The sequence below is a fragment of the Rhamphochromis sp. 'chilingali' genome, assembly GCF_963969265.1.
Source record: "Rhamphochromis sp. 'chilingali' genome assembly, chromosome: 16".
In the NCBI taxonomy this organism is placed as follows: Eukaryota; Metazoa; Chordata; class Actinopteri; order Cichliformes; family Cichlidae; genus Rhamphochromis; species Rhamphochromis sp. 'chilingali'.
Window position 1 is genome coordinate 21,226,841 of NC_137943.1, and position 18,450 is coordinate 21,245,290.

At 41.5% G+C, this 18,450-nt stretch overlaps 1 protein-coding gene across 3 annotated transcripts; it reads left to right on the top strand.

Annotated features, from left to right (window-relative positions):
* The first annotated feature begins 9,266 nt into the window (after positions 1–9,266).
* gata6 (GATA binding protein 6) lies at positions 9,267–14,290 on the top strand. 3 transcript variants are annotated; one of them, XM_080861950.1, is made up of 7 exons: positions 9,267–9,425; positions 10,050–10,946; positions 11,591–11,763; positions 12,503–12,628; positions 12,761–12,848; positions 12,949–13,046; positions 13,504–14,290. In XM_080861950.1, exons 2-7 carry the CDS (start codon positions 10,109–10,111, stop codon positions 13,663–13,665), a joined length of 1,485 nt encoding a protein of 494 aa, XP_080718076.1. In that variant the 5' UTR covers positions 9,267–9,425; positions 10,050–10,108; the 3' UTR covers positions 13,666–14,290. The 3 variants fall into 3 exon arrangements, with proteins under 3 accessions (XP_080718076.1, XP_080718078.1, XP_080718077.1); XM_080861952.1 differs by lacking the exon at positions 9,267–9,425 and adding an exon at positions 9,669–9,886; XM_080861951.1 differs by lacking the exon at positions 9,267–9,425 and adding an exon at positions 9,670–9,899.
* The last annotated feature ends 4,160 nt before the right edge of the window (positions 14,291–18,450 follow it).

Here is an 18,450-nt window from a genome sequence, read left to right on the forward strand (position 1 = left end):
GGACGTTCTCGCCTTTGCTTTTTCGACCAAGCTGCGAGTTTTTTCCGCCAACGGGGACGCAGACCAGCCTGAGATATTATACTCCCACCATGGGCAAACATGCAAACACAGCGAGCCACTGCTCCGCGTGGTACAGTACACACCGTTAGAGAGGGCACAAAGGAAGGTGCATGATTGGTGTGTTTGACGGCGATCTGATAAAACCATAATTGGAGCATGTAGAATGCATATGTTTTTCAGTCAAACAAAAGCCCTGGGCATGCCATAGAAACTGCCTCTCAATGTTTTCATTGTCTGGCAACTGACTCAAGTGAAGGAGAGGGCGACAGAAACCTTCAAGTCAGTCTGAGAGTGTGTTTAATGTGTGCGGAAGGGGAGCGGCGTGTACGTGCGTTTATCTGCATGTGTGTTTAAGTGTGAGAGGCCGAGACGAAGCGAGGCCGTACGGTCACAGAAGGACAAGCGCCGTGCAAAATCGGCTATGTCTGGTGGAGCTCTAGACCCTTTTGAGAGAAGCTTATCAGATCATAAAAGAGCTTATTTGTTCTACTTGCTGAAAAGCTGCAGACATTTTTTGCACACATTTTCTCCTGGAAAGGAGTGTATTTACAAAAAGGTCAGGGCCGATGTTCGACACTTCCTACTGGAGGGTTACTATGAGACATCGGTGGTAGTTCTTTGCGACATCCACGTGCCCAAATTACAAAATCGAAACTTTGATTTCGTCTTCCCACATCTGCAGATTTTTGAGTCAATGCTTTTTGTAGAGTTGTCTCTCAACCAATGACCACTGTAGGAAGTGGTTTTGGTGAAATTAAAAGACAGATTTCTGTACAGGATGGAAGGAGAGAACCCTCAAAAAGTTACAGGATAGACTTTAACTGATACTAAATGCGACCTTTTCTGTGGCCTGACCTGTCTAAATTGTATAGATGTATACACACAGTCATTCATTCATTTGATGAATTTGTGATGTAAAGAAGAGTATCTCAGTTTTCTTTCTTTGGCTCCATAGCGTCACAGTTGCTCCTTTTTGCACTTTTTCTGAAGCCATGTCTCATTTTAAACCTCAGGCATGACGTGTTTAACCCTATAAAGAATGGAAAAGGAAATAATTACCAAAAAAACCCCACCTTTTTTTAATGGAGTCTTCAAAAAAAAATCCCAACAAAACCCAGACATTATATGTTAATTGCCTATATGAGTTTAAATTTACATAATATTTGCTGCCACCAGCAGTTTTTGCAAAATCTCTTGTATCAAATATGATAAACTTGCCGTTAAAGGGTTAAAGCACAAGCGACCAAGACAAAGCCTTAAAAAATAGATTGCACAAGTTTGAGTAAGTTGCGGTGCTTGAAGTAAGATATGGGTTTCTTGCAAATGGCAATAAATAAATAAGGAAGGCTTGAGAAAATCTGGTGAGTCATTACTCTTTTATGGCTTTTTCACGCACTGGAGTCCCTTCTTATAGTCTAACACTCTCAAACACCTGGTCAACTTCTTAAAAACGTAAAGATTTTGTTGTTTTTGTTGAGTTTTAACACAAATATATATGACATAAATTCTGCAGGTTTTTCACTGATTTTAAGAATCTGTAACTAAGGCGCCATCAGAAGGAAGAGGTAATATGTCTTTTCATTAACTCTGAAATTTGTGCCATTTGATGTGTGAAGCAGAGATAGCATGTGTTCTAGTCAAGTGTCCCGCTAAGCCATACCAGAGAGAAGCAACATGCACAAAACCGAGACCCAAAAACTTACAGATAAACTAATTCAGCCGTTAACAAAACCTGTGAAAGACTGTGCCCTCCTTCCTTCAATATCCCATCTGTCTCCCACTCGTGAGTTCAACAATTGGTGATTGTCTTATTTCCACCACACACTCCTCTGCTATCTTTCGAACAAGCAGCTGAGATTTCGTAGACCTTGAAGCCTGAGTGGGATAGCAAGATCTCCCAGCTGCTACAATGCAGCGCCATGCCCGAGTATCCAATCCCTCCAAACTCCCTCAAGCCATCCTGCCACCGCCACCTCCTTGCTTCCAGGCTGCCTCTGCTTTGCTATCAGCGACGCTGCCTTGGCCAAGGCTGTTTTCTCTCAGGCTGGGGCTCCAAACAGCTGATTCAGGGAAAGTCAGAAAATGTACTGGAGACCTGACCTTCTCTCCTGAGACAAAACACACAGAGGGGGACTGGCTCCACAGGATGGAGACGCTAGCATGGAAACAATAACATAGCCTCAGAATCTACGCAAGAGATGAGGCTCTGTTTTCCAGAGACAGAGGTGCAGAGGCGTCTGTGAGCGAAGCTGCGTCCTCTTTCGTTCTTCTTTCACTGCAAGTTTTACAAACATTTGTAAACGAGCCGAATACTCGTCAGGCTGAATAATGGTATCAGTGAACATTTGTTAATTTTATCAACACTTAACAACATGGTAGCGCAGAAAAACAGCTTGTCTGACCCAAAGTGAACAAAACCTAATGCTAATACTCAATACCTGGCATTTTGCATCTCGTTTGTTTAACATATACACAGAACCAGAATTTCTTAATAATCCCAACCCTCCAGTCTCTTGTCTTACCTAAGCTAATTGGCAACTAGCTGAATATTTGTACTGGACACGTTACACAATTAAACAGACTTCAATGATTTATTTTGATTTAAACCCTATATTAAAATAAAATAAAAAAGATTTTATATTATAATTATTATTCTAAACCAAAAACATCACATTTAAAATGTTTTTTAAAAGAAGGTTTTTTTGTAGAACTGTTATTATTTTAATAATAATATTACTGACATTAGTTACACTGAAAAGAATAAATCAGTCTGGCTTATTGAAAACAGATCAGTCACATTACATTTACCATAAAACTGCAAAGAAAATGGGACACAATATCATAAAAGCCTTAAAAGATTAATATAAAACTATGTTTTCTGTAAGAGAATGGAGGGTGCTGGAAATCACTGCATGAATACAAATAAAGCACAAAAAATAAATCTAATTTTTGATCGACTGAGGAGAAGTAGACAACTCGAAACAAATCGAAACGGGAGGATTTTTCTTTCTTTCTTTCTTTCTTTCTTTCTTTCTTTCTTTCTTTTTGTTGTTGATAGGCCCACATACTCTGGGCTAAATCATGACCATAAGGTATGTTATCAGCACAGAGCCGAATGTGTAATGGTATGTGGGTGTAGTAGCGGATGAAGGCATGAACCCAGTTAACCACATTTGGCACATTATCTGTGATAAAGCAGGCCTCAGACTCTTGAGTGGCTGAGCTCTTCTATGAAGCAGGAATGGAAAAATATTTACCTTTCTAAACTTCATTAACCGCACCTTTAATAAAAAGAAACATATTGACGTCATCTATTTTATAATGACTTTCTTTTTCTTTTAGTGAAACCGTTTCTCACTTTCAGATTTGAATGTTTTTGTGCTATTTTCAATTCAATAAAGGGTCTAAAGTCGAAAACAAGGTTGTCAAAGTGGTTGTATTTAGTGTTAGATGGCCATATTGTCTCATCTGGCTACTGGCGAGAAACACAGCTGCCAAACTGGGACTTTGAAATAACCTAACCTTATGAAATTTGGCCCTGATGTGCACTGAATCTAAAATCATAGCAGGATATGAATTTAAATGTAGCTTCCAGGAGTGTTGTGTGTCAAGCGGACCAACTTTGCCTTATTTGTTTGAATGCAAGTTTAAACTCTTATGGCTTTATATGCAACCAGGATTATCAGATTACCCGTTTCCTTTGACGTGAGCCCAAAATTGATCACGGCTTCGCTCAGAGCTTCCACAGAAGAGTCCTGCTGTGAGTCAGACTCATTGTTCAAGAGTTATGAGACAGAATGACGGTTTCACGGGAAGATGAAAACGACAAAGAATGAGTAAAGATTCTTTCCATTTCGGCCTTATTGCTTATATTAGGGATTCACTTTTTCCTGGGGGGGGGGGGGGGGGGGGGTCTGCTTCCAAATTCAGCCTCAAAAATGAGCAAGCTAATATTTTAATTACACAAAACAAAATGCTGGTATTTTTCTTCCACTTAATCCTGCATATGACAGAGTGATTTCGCCTGATATGTCAAAACCCCATTTGAATTTGAGCTGTGGTATTACGATACCAGAGCAAACCCTTTATCTTCATTTCACTGCTGTATATGCATCATGATGGCTCGGGGAGGAAAATAGATAAGAGAAGTACAAGTGATAAAAAACAGCTTGTAATATAATAATATGATACAGTCGATACACGATTGGAGCCAAAGTTAGGAGAATAGGTCAAACGAACCCTGAAACTTATGTCAGGCTGATATGACATCACCACGCTGATTTGATAAATAGAAATTCTTGGAGACGCAAATAATAAGAGATAAATACAACCTCAATCCTTCTCAAATCACAGACAATTCACTCATTTCCACTGGAGCAATTTTATGCTTGTTTTTCTTTTCTTTTTTAACACCGAGCGGCACAGAGCCAAGACCACAAATATGCAGACAACAGGCTCACGTCTCATCCATCAGGGGTGTATCCGTCACTCATTCATCACATGACAGGCAGGGAGCGTGATGGTGCAGGATTGTTAACAGCCATCAATCCCCTCCAGAAAATCCACTCCACACAAACACACCCAAACGTGCACACACACATTAGTGCACACACACTCGGGCAGGTGAGCAGGGCGTTCCGTTGTGGGCGAGCCAAGGAAGCAAGGACGGTACATGTCCAAAATGACAAAGGTTGCTTTTACACCTGTCATGACCCGTTTAATCATCTACCACTTCAAACAGGAGAGTCTGGCATTCACGGCCTCCCAGCAGCCTTTGCTCCAGCGGCTCTGGACAAGCTGCCATTCTGTGGAGGACAGGGAGAAAAAGACCGGCGCAGGTATAAAACTTAACTGTGTCTTCAATAAAAGAAGAGCAAATACGTCAGTGTTTATAGGCGCTGGGAACTGGAGGTAAATATAGAAAAGCACAGAGTGTGAGCGGGAATACATTTATATCAGGAACAAAATGATCTAGATTTTAAGGATGGAGCTACACGTTAAGACAGCGTGAACTCACAACGCCTCTCATGTATTTCATTGTTATTGTGCTATTGTTGTGGGGAGAGTGGATATTTGTTGTTTTTCCATATGCTGCACTGCTTTTGGATATACTGGATAATATATTACATTTTTCTCATGTAATATAATAAAAAAGGTTCTTTGGAATAATTGTTAACAATTCAATTTTCCCATTTTGGATTTCATGGACGAATAATTCATTAAACCAGACTTGCAATCTGATTTTTATGCAAACAGAATTACTGCTAATATTTCATGTTTAATAATGACAGCTGCAATGCATTTAAAATGTAAAAATAATGGTAATAATCAGTTTCTAAAGCTGAACTTTGAATATCTGTCGATGTTAAATCACTTTTATAAGTTGCTCTTTATGATGACTTTTTTTTTAGTGCACCTTATTCTGGTATTTATTGCACACACAGAATCATGGTCATGGTGTATACATGTGTGTGTGTGATTTGTATGGATGAAATAAAATCAATCAATTAACCATTAAACCACAAAATCCAAAGTGTATTTTATATAGCCATGCGAGGAAACATGTCTATTTGATTGATGTATTCTATTTTAATTTCTAAGGTATTCTTTTTTTAAATTGGAAATATTTGGCGTCTTGTGTGCAAATCCAGTTCACTCTACATATGTTTCGCTTTCTAAGATAAATCTTTGTTGTAAAGGGAACACGTAGCATAAACGTTAAAGCGATTTAAGTCGTTAAAAGCCCAGATTCTTAAATACAGTAACGCAGGATTGTCACCAAAGCTGTGGTGCAAATATGTGCAGGATAGCTGCTTTATTGACAGTTTGACAAAATAAAAATACAATTAATCCAAACAACACCCCACAGATTAAATACTGGATATTAATCTTCCGTCGTTATTAAAAGACAATTATACAGGCTCTGTGTGTGAAATGCAAAGATAAAGACATAGCAAGAAAAAAAAAAAAGGGGGGGGGGGGGGGGAAGCAACCGTGGGGTGATTGAGATGATGAATTGCGTCTCCTTCCTGCGTGTTTTACATGTAGCTGCAGTCGCTTCTCATTAATCATAATCGAGACATCAAAGGTGTTTTCGGACGTGGGGCGTGTTGGCGTCCACAGTGCCTTTTATTGCCCTGCCGTGTAAGAGAAATCAGAGCTGCCCTTTCTACACAGTCACAGTCAAACTAACGACCAAGCAGGGCATTTTTAAAGAAGTAAATAATAAAAAAAAAAGAGTGAGTAATAGTCTCAAAGTTGCCCACGCCACCGTGTGATGCCCCTAACTGTCCCTTTCGTGCGTAATTCGTTCTCTTGCTCCTTGTTATCTCCATAACATCACATAATCAGGAGAAAGCTGCAACGAGCACTCGAGGGCTGGAGATAATCATTATCAAGTCGGTACATAAGGCTCAGACACCTGAAGAGGGTCAACCATTAAAGAGCTTATAATAATAATAATAATATTAATAATAATAATATGATTATTATTGCGTCTTTTCATTACTTCCTAACGAAATAGTATTTATTAAATATTTTAAATACAGTTTGACAATATTATTCCAATACATAAATGAAATATTTCGTTCACTATTTATCGTTTCCATATATTATTATTATTATTATTATTATTATTATTATTATTATTATTATTATTATTATTATTATCCACCAGTTGCAGGCTATCTGGTTGAATTATGTGTGATGGAGATGGTCAGCGCACAGGCCGGAGCTGACAGTCAGTGGCTGGCCTGCAGTGTTTGGCTGTGCTGGATAAACGCGGAGACAGGGCGGCGTCCTGCCACTTCTTCTCACGAGCTCCGTGTGTCAGAGCAGCCCACGCTGACATTACTGCGAAAACACCTCATTTATCAACTGGAGGCTTCGCAGCCAGTGAGCCAGAAGCCGCAAAGAAAAAAAAGGAGGGAGGGTGGAGGGGTGAGGGTGGGGTGATGGCGGAATAGGGGGGCAACAAAGAGAAAAAAAAAAGAAAAAAACAGCAACAACAGGATTTTGTATTCTCTCACCTTCCTGACAACTGCAGGCTGAGGTGATGGGATGGCAGACGGCAGCGCATTTTGGTGCGGTTACTGCCTCTGATAAGAATCACCTCTAGGACCTGAGAGCGAGCGAAGACTCGACGCCTAACAGTCACAATATCGCCTCAAGCGTGAATTTCTATCAGCAAAAGTTCTGTGGAAATCAGATAGACAACATGGATTAGCATAACCACTACACAAATAGACACAGATCGCCACGCAACTCGGGCTGCATTGTTTCCCTCTGAAGTTATGCGAGGAGAAGGATCCAGCAGCAGGAATCATCACGCCAGTATTAAAATAAGAGCGGCAGGAACACCTGCTGGAGAGCGGCTGCACGATTGCGCCCACGGGTATTGAATTAGCATTGAAAATAACTCTACAGTAATAATATTCATGACTGTCTGACAATAATAGTGTTTGTGCGAGAAGTAGACAGAGGAGGAACAATGGGAGGCCTGGCAGTGGCACGCGTTGAACATAAGTCCAGCCGAAGACTCTGTTACTGTTAGGCCCTGTGAACTGTTAACTCCATGTGGTAGTCTAATTGGCAGGGACATGGATAATTAATAACATATTAGCAATTTTTGGGACGATATTGGTAAATCAAAAAGTGCAGCTGTGCCTTCCGTTGCTATGACACATTAGTAACCGATACAGATGATGTTACAGTATGAATCATGAATTGCGGTGAGTTGATTTTTCCCTCAGTTTTGTCTGCTGTGCAGCTGCAGAAGCAGTGAACATGGATGCAGCTCGGTGCCTGTTATCAGTGTGATGGATGCAGGGTGAATATTATAAAAGTATCAGAGTATACTCTCGGACTTCCCTGCGGTAGTTGGAAGTATAATGAATGGGCTGTTGGAGGTAATCTGATCAACTGTCCAGACAAAAAAATCAAACAAACAAACAAAACCCCGTAACAATACCCACTGAATGGCTGCGAGTGTGACCTGCAAATGCGTTAATGATTCAATTGACACCTCCCCACTTTTGATCACTTCACTCGTCTCAATGTATATTCGGGCTGAACGAATCATCGCGTTTCAAAGAGGAGCCACACACACACACACACACACACACACACACACACACACACACACACACACACACACACACACACACACACACACACACACACCTACCTTTAACGCTCAATGAGAGCCGTCTGACTTAAACTAATTAAGAGGGGATTTATTGATCACTGGAATGATGACAGAGAATAAACAAAGGGGGGGGGGGGGGGGGGGGGGGGGTGTAGGACTTTGAATTAAGATGAAACCAGAAAGAAGAAGTAGGCCTAAAGCACATTTCACACACGGAATATATATTTGATCAATCATTTAATAGGCTGTTGTTTTAATAAAAGGAGTCTTTCTTAAGGATTCTCATCAGTAAAAAGTTGTCCAGACGAAACATTTTATTACACTAATGCTCCAAGTAAAAACAAAATATTCAGGTCTTTAACTCGTGGACAGACTGCAGTGGAAAGTCCCAGCTTTTAAACTCTGGATTAACCATTATAAATATAATCATTTTAAAATCTCCAAAGTATCGAAAGTTAAAAGCGTGCTCCTTGCAGACGTGATTACTGCAATGCGTAAACATGGGAGTAGCACTTTCCTGTTCAGGGTGACGGGTAAGTTAATTTTAACTGCATTTCTTGGCAGTTTAATTAATAACGATCTAGTTATTAAATTAAACCGCTGTCTGTCATATAAATGTCACAATTTTCCATAAAACAGGAGTAGCCTATGAAAGAGCTGGATATTAAAGAGTAGTCCGGTGAAATTAAAATCTCAAAGACACTCGTTTCTGTTTGTTTCAGCTGCTGTAGGCTCATCACCAGATTTGTGGATCACCTGTAAATAGAGCAAGATAGACAAACAACAATTTCATTTAAAGAACAAACAAACAGAAAAGAAAAAAAAGAAACAGCTGGGGGGGGGGGGGGGGGGGGGGGGGGCGTATTCATTTGTAACCGAAAGCATAACTTTCGATTCGAATAATGAAACCTGATCGTATCAACACATTAATCCAACTTTCAGACCTGATCAAGTGAAGTGTCTCCCCCCCCCCCCCCCCTCGCTCTCTCTCTGTTTTTCAGCGTGATTGATTGGAGGAGTTCATAGGCTGGCACCCCCATCGCGTCTCCAGCCGCTCACGCTCCACATGATTGGTCCGCCTCCTGCGGCCGCAGCCACCAGAGGCGCCTCCTCTCATAAACCTCCTCTAACTGCGGTAAACTTTCCCATTACTTCCAAGAGAAGCAGAGGCTCACTGTTAGGAAGTTTGCTTTCGACTTATATGGCACACTTGTAGCAGGTAAGTCTTCTTCTTCGTCTTTTAAAACGTTTCTTCTCCCACTTTTGCGGCGCGCACAGCTGCTTTAAACATCTGGCGGTGTCTTGGCGAGCGCAGCGAGACCAAACTCATAATTTCGGGGTATTGTTTTATCGCTCCAGTCAGCCTTTCGGTCCTTATCTGTTTTGACTCTTATCAAACGGTTATCTCTTTTGCTGTGAAGACATATTGCGTTTTTGTTTCCTATCTCTTTATGTGTGCGTCTACTTGCGTATGTGCGTGTGGAGGGGAGGACAGGGATTTGACACGGATGGATCCAGTGCCTCTTAAGAGCGCTTCATGAGAGCATGGCAGTCACTGTAGACTGGGTTTTTATTGGAGTTCGAGATGATACTGACTCAGTAATAATTAACTGGAGCTTTCGTAGTTTATTACCCTATTCTCTATTGTGAAAAATGTAGTTCATCCAAAGATGAATGCTGGTCTGTACACCAGGTGTCCGTTTGCATTTCCCCCCTTTTTCAGAAACCTGCCGACTTTCTGTCAGGATGTTTTGTGGATATATTTTCAATTCACTTATCCTTAACATCGCAAAAAGGGTCATTTCTTGTGGTTTCCTAACGGTTCCGACTCTTTTTGTTACAGGGTAGACCACTCCCTGGCCATTTTTATTTACCCCTACGGTGTATGGAAAGTGCTCCTGGATGGAACTGGGCGAAAACAGCTGGTCCATGGTCAAGCGAGAAGTGTCCAGCAGCCCAGGGTCACCGGCTGAGCAGAACTACCTGCCCGGTGACAGCAGAAGGGACGGCACCACCTCGGATGAGCTGAGGACACCTCCGAACGAGCTTGACGCGCTAGGGCACCGTCGCTCCGACAGCAGATCCCTGCACTCCTACCTTCACTTCGGACACCATAACAACACCCTGACCACTACCGAGGATATCCCGCTGTTTACGGATTTAGACCAGGGGAGCAAACTCGTCCTCTCCACCGGAGCACACAAGACAAGCTTGCTGGTGGACCCGGCCGACATGTACCAAACACTGGCCATTGCGGCCCAGAGCCAGACTGGATATGATTCGAGTTCTGGTGGTTATATGCACTCCAACCCTAACTCCCCAGTGTATGTCCCTAGCTCGCGGGTGGGCACCATGATCCCCAGTCTGTCTTATCTGCCGGCCAACGTGTCTGCTCAGCCCGGCCACGCCGTCTCCAGTCACTCGGTGTGGTCACAGTCCACCCCGGAGAGCCCTTCGTACAGCACCGGGAGCCCGCACGCCTCCAGTCGTTTTCACTACCCTCCAAGCCCACCCATCAATAACGGGACCCCCAGGGACACGGGCTACAGTAACACACTGAATATGAGCAGCAGAGACCAGTACAGCCTTTCTCGTCCCCTCAGCGGGCCCTACCCGAGCCCATACTCCCCGTACGTTGCACCCCAGCTACCCTCGCCTTGGCCCGGGGCACCTTTTGATAACACGATGCTCCACACCTTGCAAAGCAGGAGTGCGCCCTTGATTCGAGGACCAAATGGAGGTAAGAAAAAAAAATCAAACGAAAACAAAGTAGAGGGAGGCACAAAGATGGAATAGTTTTCCTTCTCACTGTGTGGGACGGAAAGAAAAAAAGGTATTTTGATCACGCGCGCAACCTTGAAGTGTCTGGAGTGAAGGCACCAAGCGCCTGCGTGTCTTTGTAACAGAAACCTGTTCCCCTCGTCGAGGCCTGACCTCAAAATGTTGAATAAAAATATGTTTCATACACTGCCAAAAATGAATTTATGATAGTGTGTGTGTGTGTGTGTGTGTGTGTGTGTGTGTGTGTGTGTGTGTGTGTGTGTGTGTGTGTGTGTGTGTGTGTGTGTGTGTGTGTAAGAAACAGGCGCAAATGACTGCCCAGAAATATATAAAATGAATCATTTACATGAAGTAAAATCCACCGAGGCTTTTAAAACAACATTGGCACAACAGTATAAATTTATTAAAAATGTGAATTTTGTTAAACACTTCGCTTTAATCAATTTATAATCCATGAACAGATCATTTTGCCCGCCGTATCTATCCGCTTGCTTTCTTTGACATGAAGTCCCAGAAGCAGAATCGCTTATGAAATAATGACCAGCAACAATGTGTAATTCTCACAAACTCGCTCCCTGTTCTGATTCCAGTATTTCTCTTCAGTTTCAGATATTCTGGACGACATGGGGGAGAGCAGAGAGTGCGTGAACTGCGGCTCCATCTCCACGCCGCTGTGGAGGCGCGATGGCACGGGCCACTTTCTCTGCAACGCCTGCGGCCTCTATAGCAAAATGAATGGTCTGAGCCGGCCATTAATTAAACCACCGAAACGGACGGTAAGGAGACAGGAGGAGGGGGGCGAGGGCCACTTAAATCAACCAATTTCCTGCCTAATTGTTTCAAACAATTGCTGGAGGTCACTGTCGTTGTCACGATTCGGCTTCTGGATGAAGGTTTCAATGATACAGCCCCCAGTTCAAACCTGATTGTAATCAAGGAAAATTTATTTACGCAAGATCACGTGATTTCTATAAAACGGGGAAAATAAATAAATAAAGCATGCATTTCACATTTGAATCAAGGACTTGTGCTTTGCAAAGGAGAATGATAGTTTTAGCTTAGCCAGTGTTTTAAATTCATCAGTCAAGCACAATCATTTAGTTGTTTCATAAGAAAAAAAATGTTATTCACTAAATTCACATTAAATCAATCCACACGTGGAAAGTGTTAATGTAAGGAGACACTTTATCTCAATCTCCACTCCCAGCTACTGTCGGGTAAGCTAATCTAAAAAGGCGTCAGTGGGTCCAGATTTTCCATGGTGCCATTACGCAGTTTTTACAAGGAAGTGAAATGGCACGTAGCAACTCTCTGCGAATTAACAACCTGTAATAAATAAATGAATAATAATATAAATCCGTGCGTAAATGCCAATTAAATTGGGATTCTAACAGGGTGTGGATTATTGTTGGAAAGTCAGGTATGAATAAAATGGTTGAGTGTGTGGTGCTTTATTTTCCTGGATACCCACGTTTAATTATAGTGACTGATGTTATATTTTGCTTGCCACAACAGTCAACGTCCAGAAGAATCGGCCTTTCCTGCGCCAACTGTCAAACCAGTACCACCACTCTGTGGCGCAGAAACGCGGAGGGAGAGCCGGTGTGTAACGCGTGCGGCCTCTACACAAAATTACACGGAGTAAGTTCACTGCGATTTGAATTCCCCCCCCCCCCCCTCTAATTCAGTTTTAATTTTTAAAAATCGACGCATTATTGATAAAAAAAAATATCATTTCTTATTTTCATTAAAAAAAAAAATCACATCTTACAGGTACCTCGGCCGCTCGCCATGAAGAAAGAGGGAATCCAGACGAGAAAAAGAAAACCGAAAACTTTGAATAAAGCAAAGGGATCCTCTGGTGAGTAGCTGAACAATATTTCTGCTGCACGAAGGAATATGTATGTCATATTTATCTCTTTTAAAATAATGTAACGACAACATTTTTTTTATGTTTCCAGGAAGTAGCAACTCTGTCTCCATGACTCCTACATCCACCTCTTCATCCAATTCCGAAGACTGCTCGAAAACCAGCTCTCCCTCTGGACAAGTGTCAGGGGTAAAAATGATTTTTAATTGCTTTTAAATTTTTCAAATAATAGTTTAAAATAAAAATAATAATTAATAAAACAATGAAATATCTATATCTATATATGTGTGTGTGTGTTAAATAGGAATTTCTACACTTGAAATTACTATAAAAGGCCAGATTTTTCACCCATTTTCATGAGTGAATATTTTGTAAAATACAAACTGTGATAAAGAGATGACATGCAGGCTGACTGATGCTCTGTGGTTATGACTGCTGCTAACTAATATGTCACTGTGATATTACACTAATACGAGTGTCACATTGATCATGCTCCTTTTTCCCCCAACATTGCAATGCAAATGTCATTTCAGTCCTCAATAATAATAATTTAAAAAAAAAAAGGTTTTACACAATCTAAAAGTTTTACTGACATTTTATACAATAAACTCACAATTTTTGCTAACAGAGAGTTTTCTGGTTGCAGATCAGTTCATCTGTGCTGTCCAGCGGGGGGGAGGGAGCAGGCTCGGGCTCGTCCGTCAAGTACTCCGGACAGGACGGCCTGTACGGCAGCGTGGGCTTGACCCAGTCATCGGACGTGGCTTCAGTGAGAGGCGAACCCTGGTGCCCCATGGCCTTAGCCTGAACATTTTAACCTTCTGGGCGGACAGAGACCCCCGGCCCCTCGTGTCTGGATGCTGTGTATAGTGGAAGTATTTGGGTGCAGTGTTGGTTTCCTTCCCTCTCAGCTGATGCAAGAAGAGTTGGACGAGAGGGGGAAAGAAGTTTGAGATGACCTTAAGTCAGACTAGAAGCTTGAATCAAGCATGGAGTATCTGCGATCAGGTTCCAGATTGATGTCAGGGTCTTTTTTTTTTATTTTTTTGCCTTAAAATACAACAACATCAACAACAAAAGGGAAACGCCAGGCCAAATGATCAATTAGGTGGCCTGCTATGGATGGTTGCTGGACCTGCACTCGGTATCTCTCCCATCCGTGGCACACAGAACCAAATCTGGGTTCCTTAAAGAAAGCCATCTTGTACATAACGGATTTCTCTTTGAAGATGTTGATTGGATATCAGTGCTTCACACAAGCACTCAACTCTTTGTGGACTTTTTTTGATTTTTTGTTTTTTTCCAAAACTGGAATCATGCCATAAGTGCCGAGACAACTTACATGAATCAAAAGAAAGAAAAATATTTATAAATCTTCCATAGTTGAAAAACATGTCTATGATTGTTAATAAAGATATCAATATAGAGTAGAAGTTAAACCATTCTGATGTCTTCTTTTCTATTCTCTGTCTCTCGATAAGCGGTAGTACAGTAGTGTTGAATGTGCACGTTTTCCACTGAAAGCTCTTACTTACTGTATTTGACTGAAACTAGTTTGGTTTAAACAGGGTATAAATGACTATATCACATCGTGTTGTGTTTAATCATTTAAAAAAAAAGAGAGAAAAAGATGCAAAAACAATCAACTTTGTGAGACTTAATTTTTGACATGAGAACACTGTCGGCCAACGGGCAGCATTACGGTACTACTTCTACAAAATCTCGCACATGTAAAGCAGTTGGATGGCTTGTTTGAACAAAGAACGCCCAGAATAGCTGTAGGACCCTCTGACCTTTATGTTCTTACACATAAACTGCAAACGAAGGCTGCTGGCCGCGCTACCTGACTCACTATAAACTGTATACCCTTCATAATAATAACATGTGCTGTTGCATCATATTTCAGCCAAAATTAGACCAAAGTGTAGCGTGAGGTCACCTCTGAACAAATCTGTGCTCACTGTGATGACTGTGATGAATCGCTGTAATGATTAAAAGGAGAATTGTTAATGTAACATGTTCTTATGAAGCTCACAGGTCATGCCAAATCATGAATTTGAGAAGCCTTTTTGATTTTTCATTTTTTTTGCATGACCTAAGCAAGTGGTGTGGGAGCTTCAAGAGCTATTTCAGGTTTTAAAAAACAAAAACAAAAAACCCTCCCCCCCACCCTCACCCGAAGAGACTGAATACTGAAGGCATGATAAGTTACATGTAAATGTTAGCACAAAGAGGTTTTTTTTTCTTTGCTTTTGTTCACAACTTTCTTCATCCTAAAAAAAGAGCATGTCATTCACGCAACCGGACTTATTTATTTTTCTGAAATAACATGTTTTCTTTTTGTTTTACTATTTTTTTTTTTAACATTATGAGAAATTATTTAAATTCAATCCAATAAATTGTTCTGGTGATGCAAATAAATCTGCAGTTTGTTTTTAAAAGAAGAGCGAAACGCGTCAGTGTTTTGGAAATTACGGAAAGAACCACCTTCTGCATATTTTTGTGTGAGTCATTCCCATCTATACTTTAACTCCCCGTTTCTCCTTGGCTGAACAGATACCAGAGGGCTTTATTTTCTCAGATGTTTTCACAACTGGGAGGAAAGAAGAAGACATCACGGCCAGCTAATGCAAGACAAGAATTTCGCCTAAAAGTTGCACAGCAAGACTTACCCAGCTTTTTTTTCTGGGTGATTTCACCAAACCACACCTTTGTCCTTTCTGGTAACGTTTTCACTCGAGACTTTTCCTTTTCTTTGGGCCCCTGTGGGCTTAAAGAACAATCCACTTTCCTGTGTCCTCTTGAACCAGCAGCTCAAAGTACCTGTCACAATGTTTACTGTACTTAAGAGAATATGGCCTGTGAGTAATTCCACATGAAAAGATTTTAGAGATGGTTAGGATTTATGCCTGAGCTTAGCGTTATCTGTCTGCTCTTTGACATATTGATTCAGCTAAGTTTATTGAGTGTGGAGGAATGCGCGGCACTGCGTAACAGACAAATCCACAGTTTTCAGGTGAACGGTTATTGCACCTATTTTTCTTACTTGACTTTTGACATCAGATCGGAATGACACTATTTTTCACTATTTCCTTCATATCCATCACAATATTTGCTTTTTTTCTTTAAATTTTACTTGTGTGTTCAAACTGAATGGAAAAGCACGGCTTGTGATGATTTGCTGCTGAGTGTTATATAAAACCCAATTTGTCCACCGAGACCACCGGGCATTAAGTCCTCGAGCTTCCAACGAGATAAATTACAAAAGCACCTTTAGATATGTAAATGCAAACTACTGTTGAGCTCAAAACACAGGCAAATATTTATGGGTATCTGAATTTATGAGGAGGTCCTAGCTTGGCACTGTATCCATGGTGCTACGAGGGAGGAAATATAAACACGGCAGCGCAGAAATCCTCCCTGCGCTCTCATCTGGATTGCTATCCGCACAGCCGAGGGTCACTTTCATGCTAGAGGTGCCACCTGAGAAGGCTGGAAAGCTGCGATGCTTGTCACACAGTTGCAGGTTTGAAATAAGAGTTTGAATTTGTTGCAAATAAGTGATCACATGCTGCAAGGAAGGGTGAGACAGACAAACAGAAAAGACAGAATACAGATCATGATGGCTGTCCAGGGTTGAAAGTCCTCCCTAAGTAAACAAGACAGGCTAACAGCAGCAGACTGCAGGGCCCCGGGCTGTTTGGCCATGGGACAGCAGCACAGTATGGAGCAGTGGCTCCCTCAGGAGATACCCGTTGATCTTTCCATGCTGCCTTTCAAAGGAGAGCAACGCTCAACCCTGCCTCCGGAAGAGATGGGATCTCTGACTCAGCCCTTTTGGGTTTCCTCGACAGACACTGTGGAATACTCTGGTAGAGTAAACACTTAAAAACATTAAAGCTGTGCTGGTTGCAGAGTCTTTCAGATTTGGACTTGCATCAAAAAGTCTCTCAAATGGAAGGAGCGTTTGTGTCCATCACCCTTTTATTGTTCCGTGTTGTTATTGTTATCATGTGATTTAAAAGGGTTCAGAGAAAGCCAAACTGTGCTTTCAAAACCGTGTACACACGGCCTTCTGGGTTGGCAAACACAACCAATCATAAAGGTACCGCCTCCTGCCCTGTCGTAAGCTCTTCGAGTCATATTCACAGGAAGTTTGTTACACACGAGGGGAAGGGACAGTGCAAAATAATAGGAAACAGTGATAAACAGTATCTATAAAAATAAATCTGCAGTGTAGTGATTACATCATATAGCTATGTATAGTCAGTGTTATTTATTACAGAAACGCTGGGCGTGTGTTCAGGGAAGGCAGGGCGTTGAGAACTGAATGACATTTGTGGCAGAGAAGAGTGAAAATCAGAGGGCTGAGCACATGTCCTTGGCCTGACTCTGACTGTGTACGATTGTGTGTGCGTGTGTGTACTGTAAGGAATGCAAGGAAGCTGTCAGGAATTGGACTTAATGGGAGGAGATGTGATAGAAAGCTGAACATGAAATGAACATTGGTCCGATGATTCATCAATAACCTGAAAGCCTTTGACCCTAAAGCGAGTCAGGTGCTACACGTGTCACCCGGGAATGAGCTCGGGTGAATGATGTTGCTTTTAATCCCTTATTTACCTTTCAAAATTAGAGAAATTACTTCAGATAAGAAGTTTATGTTGAAATGGCTGTTCTAACTGCTATTTACAAGGAATATCTTTATGGGAGATGTCGCAAATTAGCAGGAAGAACAGTTTTATTGGATAATTTGATCAAATTTGGTATGATTTCTCTCTTTACTCCAAGTTACACAACAGAGCAGTAAAGATAAACCATTAGCCAATGAAGAAATACAGCTGTTTCATTATTTTATGTGAAAAACATCAACATAAAATTCAACATGTGCCTTTATAACAAACTGTGATCTTATGAAATTTGTAATCTGACATTTACAGTGTTTATCCATCTATCCATCCATTTTCTAGAGCCTGTACTCGCCTTTCTTTTTTGTCTTTCGCTCTCACAACCGAATGTTTGAGGCAGATGGATGCCCCTCCCTGTGCCTGGTTCTGCCAGAGGTTATTTCCTGTTAAAGGGGAGTTCCTTCTTCCCACAGTTGCCACGTTTTTGCTCACAGGAAGTCATCTGATTATTGGGATTTTTTCCTCTATCATAGGGGCTTTACTGCCCTGAAGCAGCTGTGAGTTGGAGTTAAATAAATAAAGAAGGTGGGCTACATCCTGGACAGGTTGCCATTCTATTATATCAGTGAGAGACAGACAACCATTTACAGTCATATTCACATTTGCCAAGTAACCTAACACACGTCCTTGGTGTTGGAGAGGAAGCTGGAGGACCCGAAAGGACAGGTGGAGAACATGAAAATTCCACTCAGAGAGGACCTAGCCGAACCTTTCTTGCTGTGAGGTGATAGTGTGAACGTGTTGCCCAGAATGTTTACCTTCATACTATATTCCTGAATGTAGCCAAAATATTATGACAGCCATTTAGATAACCCTTGCTACGAGCATGCACATGATCTCTGCGTTTATACCTCTCTTTGAGCTAAATGCTAAGATTAGCAAGCACCCGGTCTCAAAGGGGGTGC